General features: G+C 40.5%; 2 protein-coding genes across 2 annotated transcripts in view; one reads left to right on the forward strand and one right to left on the reverse strand.

The window, feature by feature from the left end:
• Positions 1-2,174: 2,174 nt before the first annotated feature.
• Positions 2,175-3,254, reverse strand: plac8.1 (placenta associated 8, tandem duplicate 1; the record flags this gene model as incomplete). The annotated part of the gene is made up of 3 exons (XM_080476454.1): positions 2,175-2,279; positions 2,366-2,490; positions 3,170-3,254. The coding sequence occupies 3 exons, from the start codon at positions 3,252-3,254 to the stop codon at positions 2,175-2,177; spliced, it is 315 nt and encodes a 104-aa protein (XP_080332580.1).
• Positions 3,255-6,408: 3,154 nt separating this feature from the next.
• The window catches only part of adamts6 (ADAM metallopeptidase with thrombospondin type 1 motif, 6), a 64,182-nt gene continuing 57,632 nt past the window's right edge, over positions 6,409-12,958 (forward strand). The window contains exons 1-3 of the mRNA XM_080476682.1: positions 6,409-6,927; positions 9,364-9,790; positions 10,740-11,131. Of these exons, the coding sequence (XP_080332808.1) occupies positions 9,691-9,790; positions 10,740-11,131 (492 nt within the window). The 5' untranslated portion in view covers positions 6,409-6,927; positions 9,364-9,690. The remainder of the gene's footprint in view (positions 6,928-9,363; positions 9,791-10,739; positions 11,132-12,958) is intronic.

Below are 12,958 nucleotides of genomic sequence, written 5' to 3' on the forward strand. Positions count from 1 at the left end.
CTAAATTGCATCTAGTTTGTGTCGTGGTTGTTGTGGTTGCCTAGTGATGGACTGGCGACCTGTCCAGGGTGTGCACACCCTGCTTTCAGCCATAGTGAGCTGGGATGGGATCCAGCACCTCATGACCCTGTAGAGGATGAGGCGGTACTGAAAATGGGTCGATGGATGTGCAGATGCATCTAAAAGAAACTAAGGATATCATTTCAAGTTAATTATTTAATGTTATTACAGCATTCAAAGCAAACTCAAAAGTTTCAATGGTAATACTTGCGGGTGAAAGTTCGGGAAGAGCATCAGATTTTACTAATTATTTTTGATATGTTGATGAATAAGATTATTTTCATGACTTAATCCAAAAAAAAAGAAAGAAAGATGAACTATTCCTGTGTGTATCTAATAAAGTCAAAACGTGGAAGTAAAATTATTATTTGAAAATAAAATTTTTGATTATTTTAAAACTATTAAAATAGTGATGTTTGCCTTGGGTCATCACCCCCACGAGCACGTGACCACAACAGGATTCATTGTTACTTTTTACAGGCGTAAAGAAGAAATAAATTCTGACGATGGGCGTAGGCGAACATTTCTGCCATGTGAGTAAAACAGCTGTTGTTTTCTTGCAGATATTGTTAAAAAAAAAAAAAAGAAGCTTCTAGATAACAGTTGGGTTTCTACTAAAATGAGGTCAATTAAGCTAAAGTCCAATTTACTCTACATTCCCAAAATCACACAACTCTTTCTATTAAGTGTCTTCTTTTATCACAAAATACACAACATAACAGGAACATTTTAGAGCTTTATGATTAAAAAATAATGATCATAATGAACAAAATTAAATCTGTAATCCCCAAGAACTCCAATTTTTAATTCAAACATTGTCACAGACGTTTCGTCGAATTCTTCTCAATGCTGATGGTTGAGAGAATTCATGAAGTGCATGTTTGGCTGAATATGCATATGAAAATGAATATATTGTGCAGAACTATGTAATTTTCCAATAGTGTTCAAAATTTAGCCATATTTGAGTTGAATTGTATGCATGTGGTTGTTTTACAACATATATCCACAGTGAAAATGAGCCTGATGGTCTTCGGTTGCCTTGAAGCACCATGAAGGCAGCGGAATGATGATGAAGGAACACTAAAACAAAATCAAATAGCTGCAGTATGTCCCAGCGATTCGTCCAGCATTTGAAGGATCAACAGTTTGCGGTTGTCGTCGCTGAGATAAAGTAAAAGTAAAGGTTTTATTATCACCAGAACAATCCTTTAGCATCCGGGTCAAGAGTCTATACACTTCATCCAAGATAATTCGTTTAAGACAATACAGAGCGTTTATAACTGACGTCGACAACGAATGAGTGTCATGAGACTTACAGTTTAACAGAAACCTTCACCACTTCTTATCAGGAGAGCACAGTTAAGCATTTAATACGTAGACTGGGTCGTTGACTAGAAGAGAATGAGAGCGGATAGTAAAAATGTATGATATAAAGTGTGTCATAATTCACTGCAAACATCCTTATGAATGGGTTCATACTGCAGTCCAGTGGATATACAACTTCTTTGTTGTCCAGGCCGCACCTAGGGGATAAAACGTATCATGACTTTCTGTCATACCCACAGTTTTATGATTGTTAATGTGCAGAAACGGCTCAGAGTTACTGACAATACTTGTTTTGAAGCACAGAATTTTGAGTATTTTCCACAAATAAAGCAATAAAAACGAGTTGGTTCGATAGTATTTGGGCAAACTTTGTAGAATTGACAGCGATTACGTTTCCTACTATCCATCTGTAACTCATTCCTCGAGAAGAGCATGAAGCAGTCCAAAAAAATGTATGGTGAAAAAGCTTAAAATGCTAAAAATGGCTAAAAGATTTGAAGCAGCGACTTAAAAATGTGTTGAAAAGATGAGATCAACTCACAGTTGGGTGAATTAAACACAGTCAAAGCAGCAGCACTTTATTTAGAGATACTAAAAGCACCAAATGTGCTAAAACTCGTGTAAATAATCTATTTTCTGTTTGGATTCTGTATCTAACAATAAGGACGTTATGCTGCTCCTGCTGTTGTTAAGAAACTCTGGACGAAAGTTTCATTCTTACAAAAAAAATGTGTTCATTCGCATTTGGATTTTCCAGACGACGCCGTCAGAAAACACAGTTCACCTGCTCAGAAAACCCCCTGGCTCTTGCGAAGGTCGATGTCTCTCTTCAGCTGGCAGATGGCGCAGAGACCGCAGCATCCGGCCGCTAAGAAGTCCCAACACATTGAGCCCTGGAACACAAAGACAGTTGCCGACAACGTTGCTGCTTTGGCTCTGAACGCCGATTGCCGTGTCGGCACACCCGGTGTCAACTTGCATTGATGTTGTATCGCGTCCTGTAGACGCTGCGGATGGGCCACATCAGGCCGCACAGGCAGCACTCGTCCAGGTCGCTGGCGATGGAGCAGCCGAGGCACAGGGAGCAGCACATGGCGTAAAAGCCTGACGGCCAAGAGATTGATTAAAGGAAAGAAATATATATATATATATAGAGAGAGAGAGAGAGAGAGATGCTATAATAATAAACTTGAAACTTGATCATGATAATTTCTACAGTAATACTTTACTTTTTTAACAGTTATGAACTGAACCAAGTCAGAAATATTGTTTGAGTCATGACAATAGATGTCAGGGTGATGGTTATTATGGTGCAACAATAAAAAAGAGGATTCTTTTTATGAGAAAATTAAAAACTGAATCCACAGTAAGAGGGCTGGTTTTGAAGGAATGCTTCAAACTTTATAATCGTTCAAGTGAAACTCAAACAACTGGATTAAAGTTAAAAAGAAAAAAAGTAAATAGTTGTTCTAAGCATCCAGATGGGTGTTGGTTATTTAGGATTTCTATACTTGGTTTTGCCATTTTGCACCAAACTGACGCATTTAACGTCTAAGATTGGATTTTTTTTTTTTCAAGAATTTGGGATTCTACAATAGGAAATATTGAGAATATTTTTGGGGCATTTTAAAGTGATGCCCTATAAAAATAAAAAATAAAAAACTTATGGGTATTTTGAACAAGAAAATTGATTTCAGAGAGAGAAAAAAAAAGGTACTTGCAACATGCATGCAAGTTTGTTTTTTATTTCTCCTTCGTAAAACCAAGAAGAAGTGTCGCTCACAGGTTCCGCAGTCGTCGCAGCAATCACAGAGTCCGGTCTGGAAGTCAGATGGTGGGTATTGGCCCGGTTGGTTGATCACAGCCATGATGAGAAAAAAAACCTTTGTAAGATGGAAACATAAAGGCTTTTATTCTTATCACCCAGAGCAAGACGTTTGTCTTGTTCTGTGACTGCTCTCTTGTCTATCTCCTTCTACATCACTCCACTTCTGAACATCAAACAATGAAGGTTTCCCTCAGGTTTCCAGGCAGGCGGCTGTTTGAGAGTGCAGCTTACCAGGTGGCTCCGGAGGGTTGAAGGACGGTGAGGACCGAGGAGGGACGCTTTGAGGCCAGGAAGTATTGCCAACCTTTATAACTGACCCACGTAGGCGACTCAGGTGGTCATAAACTTCATATTGCACTAAGGTATTCCGAGCAAACACATTTACACGAAGCCCAATACAATAAGATAATAAAAACAAACAAAATTCTGCATGGGAGGATCTTATATTCACATTGGTTACCATATCAGGGAGTGGTTCTCGTACCGGTAGTTATTGCTCAATCTGCTGTAATCCACTTATTACAGAATTTACACAAGTTTGAAATTGGAAAAACAAGGTCGAAGGGCATGACTCTCTCTAAACTGCCATCAAATCGAACTGGTTCAATAGAACAGACGGAAGATCTTCATGAACATGTGATTGACATTGACATGATCAGTTTGTTGTTGAAGGTTTTAAACTGTTATATTAGATTCAGTTCTTTGTTTCTCTGTCCTTGCAATCTTGTTTCTGAACATTTATTTTGAACTAACTAAGCGAAAAATCATCAACATATCACACCCATTATCCAGATTTCTACATCTTTAAAGTTTATTGAAACAATTAAAAGCAAATCACAGAGTTCACAAGCATTTTTATTTTCTATTCTCTCTGTTTTTTCAACAACAAAAAAAAAGGAAAGTCAACAAATATCGTGCCGGCAATCATCAACAACTCATGCATCTTTTGGATTTTATCCATTTCACACATGGAATAGTTTATATCATCTGACGGCAGTGCCTGCAAGCACTCAACTATGTATCTGTTAAGAGTTAAAAACCTTTTGCAGAGCCTCTTTCCGACACACGGTGGCGCTGCGGCCCACGGAACAGGCCCATGTCGTGCATGGGGGAGCTTGTAGTGGGGAGCTGCCTTTAATGATAGAGGCGCAGACATAATGAGCGGCTGTAACTGAAGCTCGGGAAAAGGCACGAGGTTCAATTTCCGACTAAAGATAGACTACTGAATTACAACAAAGTACACAGAGTGGCTATTAGGCTACAACACACACACACACACACACACACACACACACACACACACACACACACACACACACACACACACACACTTATTTGACATTTATCCCTCATATAAATTTTTTTTTTGAAGAAATGCACAATTTATTTGATAAAAAAAAAAAAGTTAATAAAGATAACCGTCCCGGCAGTGATTGAGCCAAGACATCCATGAAATCATGTCAACGTGTTAATAGATTGATCTAATATTAGACCAACACAGCACTGATGTGGCACTTTGTTCATGATGTGTATTTGTACTTCATGATCCCTAAAGTATATTTTTGTCAGTGGTGGAAAGAGTTCCACCATTAAAGCCATTCAACACAAGTAAAAGTAGAACTGTGTCATCAATCAGCCCGACTCAAGGTATCTGAGTGTGATCAGAGTATCATTACTGGTGTGGAGGCAGAATTCTTCAGCTGTGGAGTTGACTTTACGTTACCTCCATAGGGCCACATGGTGAATTGACATTGACGTGAAGTGACTGATTGGATAAAATCAAAGTTGAATATGTATAGTACACACACTTCTTTACTTTTGGGGGATTTTCTTTCGACTAATGTCCTTATTTTTTGGTAAAACAATATCAATAGTTCAACTTTTTGCATCATGTACCATTATTATAATGAAATCATGTGATACGCTTGAAAGGAAAACAACACAAAGCTTCCTGAAACACTCAGACATTGTCCCTGATTGTGACTGATGGCAAACCCCAGTATGAGGTATTTGTAAGATAATTTAAAACGTGTTTCAATATGAGCTACTTTCTACTTGCCAACCAATGATTTTCAGCCTTCTTCCACTAGTTATTGATAATTATTTTACATTCATTATAGACAATCAGCTTGTATAAATACAATCATTTTTGCTATAGTAATGAAGCAGTTTATTTTTAGACCCACTCAGTAATGCTTTTTTGTGCTCTGAATGTTTTACTTTTGATATTTTGGTCACAGTTCACTAATAAAACGTTATCAATACAGCGCCTTTCAGATCTACTTGTGTGACATTCAACAGGTCTCTGCAGTTGTAAATGAAATGTGGATGGATGTATGAGAGGTTCTATTATCTTTCAGTGGTACATTGGCAAGTAATGTCTTAAATGCAAAATTAATTAATGCTTGAATCTGGCTTAAAATTGCATTTGTTTTCAGAATTCCTACTGAACTACAGCACATTAAAAGCGATCATTCCCTGAATTAAAATGTGATGTCAGCGATTTAAATGATTTAATGTGTGTGAGTTTAAAACGTTTTACAGTCTATTTGTTTGCAACGTGGCAGCGTGCAACGTAAATGACTGGTTAAATGCCCATATTTGCTTTGCTTTAATGATTTTTCTCAAAGCTCGGTACCTATGTACCTGCATGATGAATACATGTGCAGATTTCTTCTGTGTTTATTTTTTATTTTGATCTGGATGAGGATCTACAATGGTCCTATGATAAGAATTTGTGAGGGGAATCTTGGAAATAATAAATTTTCAGTATAATAATGATATGAATCTTATTTCATCTCTGAATTTTTCAAGTTTAAAAAATAAATTGCTTTGATTATATATAAGACATGGGGGGCTCTATTCATAAGTCTTCTGATTTCCTTCCCATTGTCATTAAAAGTTGTAATCTCCACATGTTGAATGAAAGTCACTAGTTGGTAAATCAGAGGGATTTATTTAAAAAATAAAATTATTTATTTATTTTCTAGTGGGTGGGGTTGCAGCGCCCTCCTGGGGTCATTGATATGAGGGTTACGCCGTCAGGGGGTCTGCTGGTTGCAGAGCTGAGGGTTTTTTGGTGTTATTTCAGGGCAGCACTGACATGCGCACGGCTGATGGACGGGAGAGGCACATCTGCACCGACTCCCCCCCCACCCCCACCCCACCCCCCACCCCCTCTGAAAAAAGCTGACAATTTGAAGCTGTGCGGGACGGACACAGCCGGTCTCTGCAATGTAGTGAGAAGGAGCAGCTTCCAGGCCAACTTCTTGCTGGTGTTTGGATGCACTTTTTCCCTCCCTCTGAGCCACAACCATCAACACAAAGTTCAGATTATAAAGACGAGCAGATTGGCTGAAAATAGATCCTGCTGCTGGAGGAAATCCAGAACTGGAGAGAAAAAAAAAAAAAAAAAGCTGAGTAACTTGCTCTGTCTTTTTCTTTTCTTTCTTTCTTTCTTTTTTTTTTTGGGTGAGGGGGTGACAGCGTCTGGAGCTGAGATATTGCTGCTGCTGCTGCTGCTGCTGCTGCTGCTGCTGCTGTATGGTCTGGGCTGAATCTGAGCGCAGATTTCAGAGGATGGGAGAGTTCACGTTGAGATGAAAAGAAGGCAGCAGAGGAGGTTTGCGTGCGGAACTTGAGCGCTGCAGAAACCTTTTGTCCTGTGCTCTCCCTGCACACTTGGACCGGAGCTGACAATGAAGATGAGCATGGTAAATACGTTTCCTTCTTCTTCCTTCTTTTCCCTTAAAGTTGGGTTAGTTTGAGTTGATCGCGTGATTCTCTCCCGTGGAAGCGATTGGGAGGAAAAGTTGCATGGAAAAAACGCGCACTTCTGGTAACATTTACGCACGGGATTTTTTTTCTTCTTTCTTTCTTCTTCTTTTTTTTTTTTAACCACATTTGCAGGGTGTAAAGTTTACAACTCTGCAAGCTCAGACTACTCAAACTTCCACGCTTTAGTGCAACGAAAAACCACGGTTTATTTGGACTTGCAGACGCTCCTTGAGGGCTGAGGTACCGGTGTAATGCATGCGGGCCGCCTGCCAACTGTCTGGGTCAGAGTGGCCAAGTAGGTAGCGCTGTCTGTGCGTCTGTCTGGATCGCTGGGGCTGTCTGTCCGTCCGTCTGTCTGTCTGTCTGTCTGTCTCTGCAGCTGTGGCGGCGGGGAGGAAAGATCCTCCTCTCCAGCTTTGGAGTCCGATCGTCTTTATTTGGACACCAATCCGCCGTCACCTGGATCCGTTTGACGTTTGTTTAGAGTCTTAACTTTGCGCATGCTGTCGCGAAGCGCGTCAGCGAGTTGAGAAAGAGAAACCCGGCAATCTGCAGAAATGAAACCGGGCTCTTAAGATTTATGCACCCCCGCTTCATTGCACGTCAGTTTGAAACGCTGTTTAACCGTGTCAAGTCGTCAAACTGTCATCGACGTTTCATCAATGAGGCGTTGGTCCTTGCAGTTTTATTTTATTTTTCTGGCAACATTTGTTCAATTAAATGGCATGTTCATGCGGGTCGATCTGCTGAGTGAGAGCAGCAAATCCAAACATCAAGTTTCATTCATTCAGGGAGGCTGCAGCTTCAATTAGTTCACTAAACTGAGTAGATGTTCAAAGCAAACAGGAAAAAAATGGAAAAAAAACAAACCTTAACAAGATTCAGCTGCCTCTTATTGGCTTTCATCACTGGCAACCTAATATCTTTGTGGTTTGAGCTGGTAGACCGATCCGAGAGGCATTATGGAACATTTCCACTTTGAGACAACATCTTACAAGATATACTTTCCGTAGTAAGTGTAATCTGCTCAATAAAATCGGATGAAATTGATGAAAAATCTGAGTTTTATCCAACCAGGATTAAAAAAAGAAAGAAAAAAAAGGTAAAACTTTGAAATAAGATCAGTGTTTTTTCCAATATCAAACACTCGACATTGTCTATGTAGTGTCATTGTTCTTGCCTCGGCAACAGGATATTACCAGTTTGAGTCTGGCTGGGGGCCCTTGTCTTTGGAATTGCATGTTCTCCCTGTGCTTGTGTGGGTTTCCTCCTCATTTGAAAATAGCTGGAGGCTCCGAATTGCCAGTAGGTGTGGCTGTGTTTGTCTTTGTGTGTTTGTCTCTGTGAAGAACTGGGTGTACCCATCCTTTGCCTTTAGTCAACTGGGATTTGTGCCAACCACCCGCACCTTGCAATTGGACTAAAATGGTTTAGAGACGGATGGATATACAGGAGAAAGTCTTCAAAGTGGGATATTTTCTCTGGTTGGATGTCGGTAAACCAAAGTTATTGATTTTAAAATGATACCAGGAAGCTTATTGCTCACGAAAGTTATGATTTGGTCAGTAAAATCAAAAGTAATCACAATAAATTAGGGAGTTGTCCTCGAGACTCCAGTAAGAAAGTCTTTAGAGTAACCTGTTTTGCCCATTTCCTACAAGTAATGTCTTGCATGGGGTGAAAATATCAGATATCACTGAATAATTACCAGTAGAGGACACATTTCATGTAGTGATTAGTTAGACCGGTAACCATAATGTCTGTTGTGGTCATAACTTGGTCTGCAGAATCTCTGAAAGTAGTGGAAATGTATTCCACCTGATTAAACTTTAGTTTTAAAATGCCAATAAAGAAGCAAAAACCTTGAATGTAAAAAAAAAAACATTACAATGCTGTCGTCAACATATCAACAAATACTGAAACATGTTTATTGAAGATCAAGAGAGTGGGTTCAAATGGGCTTCAAATAACTTGAAATCTATCAAACTAAATTGAATTTAAATTGTTTAGAAAAATCCACTTTTGATTATAATTGGAACTGGGTGAATGTTTGTTGCGTCTTGATAGCAGTAAAAAACACAGAAAAAAGCTAATTTGTTGAACGCCGCTGGTTTCAACCATCAGTATCTCATAAGGATTGACAATTAAAATTTGCTTCCGAACATGTAATGAAAAGTGACGATTTTTCCATATTGATTGTTTCTGATCGTTTCAGAGAGCTTTATCACTCAGTTCTTGGAATTTTAGCTCACTGGTTTAGCATTCGCAAACATATTGATTTTATGGGTTCATTGTCAGACGTTGTCCTATTTTTTTCTTTTTTCTTTTCGTTTTTCTTTCTCGCCATGATCTTTGCTTGATTCCCTCCACAGGAATGCACACGGATTGGTCAAGACAAGTTTCCAATATAGAGCTTCCGGTTTGGAGTTACACCTGCGGACTGACAGTGTCTGATGGATTACAGTGTTTTCTGCGAGCTGCTGACATGAGTTCAGAGGCCACTGAGATGCGGAAGCGCTCGCCTTCAGGAGAAATCTGAGACCCGGGTGAGCCTTCGAGCGCCGCAAGGGGAGCATCTCGGCGAAAGGAGACGGGACCACGGACCTGTTATGGTGTGGCACGGCGGTACCAACTGTCTGCTCATGACCCGCTTGTAGCGCCCTCTGCCCTTTACCCCATGTCACATCTTTTCCTGAATTATGGAAAGTTTGTGGAAGACGCTGACTTGGACACTGAGCCTGGTGGTTATGGCCGCTTCCGAATTTCAGAGCGTCAACAGACTTTCACACAACTCTCAAGGTACCGTAGCGACGAATCAGTTGGTGAAGCTTCATTTGCACAGAAACCTTTGAAGACAGTAAAGTTAAGAGGTGCTCTGAAAATATCGATTATAACAAAGATTGAAAGTAGGTTTGTTGAAATGCAAAGCCCTGTCACATTCACTCCATTATATAGAGCTTTGGCTGTCTGTGATCGCTCTGCAAGAGAAAGTCGAAATCAATGTGGCACGGGCGCAACAATGGCTTTACTCATAGTGGCAGCTTTATTTTTAACAGTGTACATACGTAGGTCATGATTTTGGGTGAACCGCTCCCTGAACTTGACTGATGCAGAGCAGAGGAGCAGTACCTTATGAAAACATTCTGCTTTTCAATAACACATGTATTTACGTAGTTCAGAATTGAGTCAAATGTAGGGCTCGGTCATACTTTTGCATGTGCCCAACTCAAAAGATGGTTTATTCAGATGTACTCCTCCACAAAATTATCTTCATCTGTGTAAAATAATAAAAAAAAAACCCGATGAAAGCCATGTTATGACGATCACGGTTGACGATATGACGATTAACACAGTTGTTGAAGTTATCCTGTCATCTAGACAGATATCTGGACACTCTATCATCAAAGTTTAAAAGCTTGTATTGTGACAACCTCCGGACAAAACATATAGAGAATGACTCTCAAAGGGGCTTCAGTTAAAGAACAGGATTTACCTCTATACAGCGCTAATATGACTAAAATTGCTACCGCCTGAACAATCTAGTGTATCATTGCTTTACGTGAAGCTATGAAGCAGGTTAAATGCACATCGCCCCTTTGATAGGCTGTTAAACAACTATATGTGTTTTCTTGTAAGTAGCATTATCTTAATGCAGTGAGGAGGAACAAACAAGGTGAAGCCATGCAAGCCGGATGATGTTCTTGTTCATCTCTTATTATTTGCCTTTCACTCCTTTCTTCTGTAAAAGAGGAGTTCCTGTCCTACCTGCAGCACTACCAACTGACTGTTCCTGTGCGGGTGGATGAAAACGGCGAGTTCCTGAGCTACACTGTGAAGCACCACCGGCCGGGCCGACGGAGACGGGGGGCCGGGGACCCCGTGGCGGTACCGCAGCCCGGGTCCGACCAGCCGGATCCCACAGACACCCGTCTGTTCTACAGACTGTCGGCCTATGGAAAGCACTTTCACTTGAACCTGACTCTAAGCCCCCACCTGGTGTCGAAGCATTTCACAGTGGAGTACTGGGGCAAAGAAGGGCTGGAGTGGAGACACAACTTAGTAGATAATTGCCACTATGTTGGATTCTTGCAAAATCAGCACAGCACGACCCGAGTGGCACTCAGCAACTGCAAGGGCCTGGTGAGTCCAAGACGGTGGTTTTGTGGCTTCTTCAAGTGACAAGTTCAAACAGTTTGACAACGAAGAGTTTTCTCCAGTCATCTGAAAACGAACCCTCACATTAATGTCACTGTAGGAGAGACGTTATCTTCCTCTACCAGTAAACAAGAGACTAGTGAAATAGTAACCACTTTTTGAAATAACATATTGATAATTAAGTCCCATCAGTCATTTTAGCAGTAATGCACTAGTAATTAATTATTGGAGGAATGACGTCTTATTGGCTCAGTATTCTTGAAACCGTCGTGGAAGATTTCCGATTAACATCAACTCTCGCCTGTATCCATAGTCTCTGTGATCCATTATCGGCCCTGAATGAACATTAGCTCCCATTTATAGGAGCTTGTCTGTCCATGTTTGTAGTTTATTTGAGCTGTTTTGATTGCTGCTTCTTTTCGTATGTCAAGGACTGTTAACGTTCATATTATTGACCATCGTTCTTTTAAACTCACTAATTTCACTTCAGCTCAACATAATTGAGGGAATTATTAGACTGACGCACAACGTGCTGACAGTTCAGCTAATGAGACACAGCAACACTGAAGTACTCCAGCTAAGTGACAGGATTAACCGAGGGAGAACTCGAGTGATACAATTACTTTCTCCCCTGACTAGTCACTTTCTTTTGCTGCTATTTACCGGAAACAGCAACTTCAAATAGTCCAAATCCTAAATCGAACAGCTCAGTGAGTAAGACAAAGAGAGACAGCGGCTCCACGACTCTCCTTTTGTATTTTTAAGTCACGAAAACTGTACTGTAATCCATAAAACGGTTACTGCAGCAAGACTCCTCAAGGCACTGCTGTTACGGTAAAGATGTTGTTTCATGACACATTATTCTGAACAGTGCAGCTCACTGACACACACGTAGCTCGGGATGCTCTCATCGCAGGGAGGTTTTTTTTTCTTCGGAGGATTAGTCTGGTTTTAGTTCTGTTGGCTTCCTTCCACTTGGCAAAGTGAGTCTGCAGGCAGGTGATGCTAATGTTGAAGAATCACTTCATGTCGGTGACCTGCGATAAAAGGCCTTTTCTTCCCATTTGGTACGCTATCACACTTCACCGGGTGAGATCACACTCTCGCCTGCAGTCTCAAAGTAAAATGCACTAACAAGGCATCTGATGAACCTGTCTGAGCTCTTAGTCCTCAGGCTTTTTATTCGCGCGCACACTAGACGTTTCTTTGTTCATCAAGGAATTGGAAGAAATTTTAACATCCCTCATTGCTTCACAATAACTTGCAAGATGGAGCAAAAAAAAAAACAGAAAAAAAAAGAAAAGGCTGTGCTGCTTATTGGCAAATGTAATCATGTGAAAAGAAAAAAAAAAAGAAGCCAAATGTGTTGGCAGGACCTGCTGCAGAGTGTCATAAATTGAATTAGTGTTTGCCCTTTTTTTCTTACAGCACCAAAAATGGACAAAACTGTGTCTCTGCTTTAATGTAATCATCTGTCTGGACAGTTTGAGATCTTGACATCACACAGTACCAAAAAAAAGGGAAAAACTCTTTTTCTGTAAGCCAGTGTGATCTGTGGTTAATTGCGCTTATTGTGGGTTTTTACAGAGCCAAGCCAGTGTTTCCTATTAACCCGAAGCTGAAGGACTTTTCCCAGTTTCTATTGAAGAGGGGGGCACTGAAGGGGAGAGACAGATGTTTCAGTATTGGTCTTGATGTAATTGATTGTGTGGGGTTCTGGAGTTTGACTGCAGATTAGTGGCTAATGCACTGTGTGCATTTAAAACACGTCCTTAATCAGAATGACGAGGCGACACGAGGGAATGTGTTTGG

This window comes from Lipophrys pholis, assembly GCF_963383615.2.
Source record: "Lipophrys pholis genome assembly, chromosome: 12".
Classification (NCBI taxonomy): Eukaryota; Metazoa; Chordata; class Actinopteri; order Blenniiformes; family Blenniidae; genus Lipophrys; species Lipophrys pholis.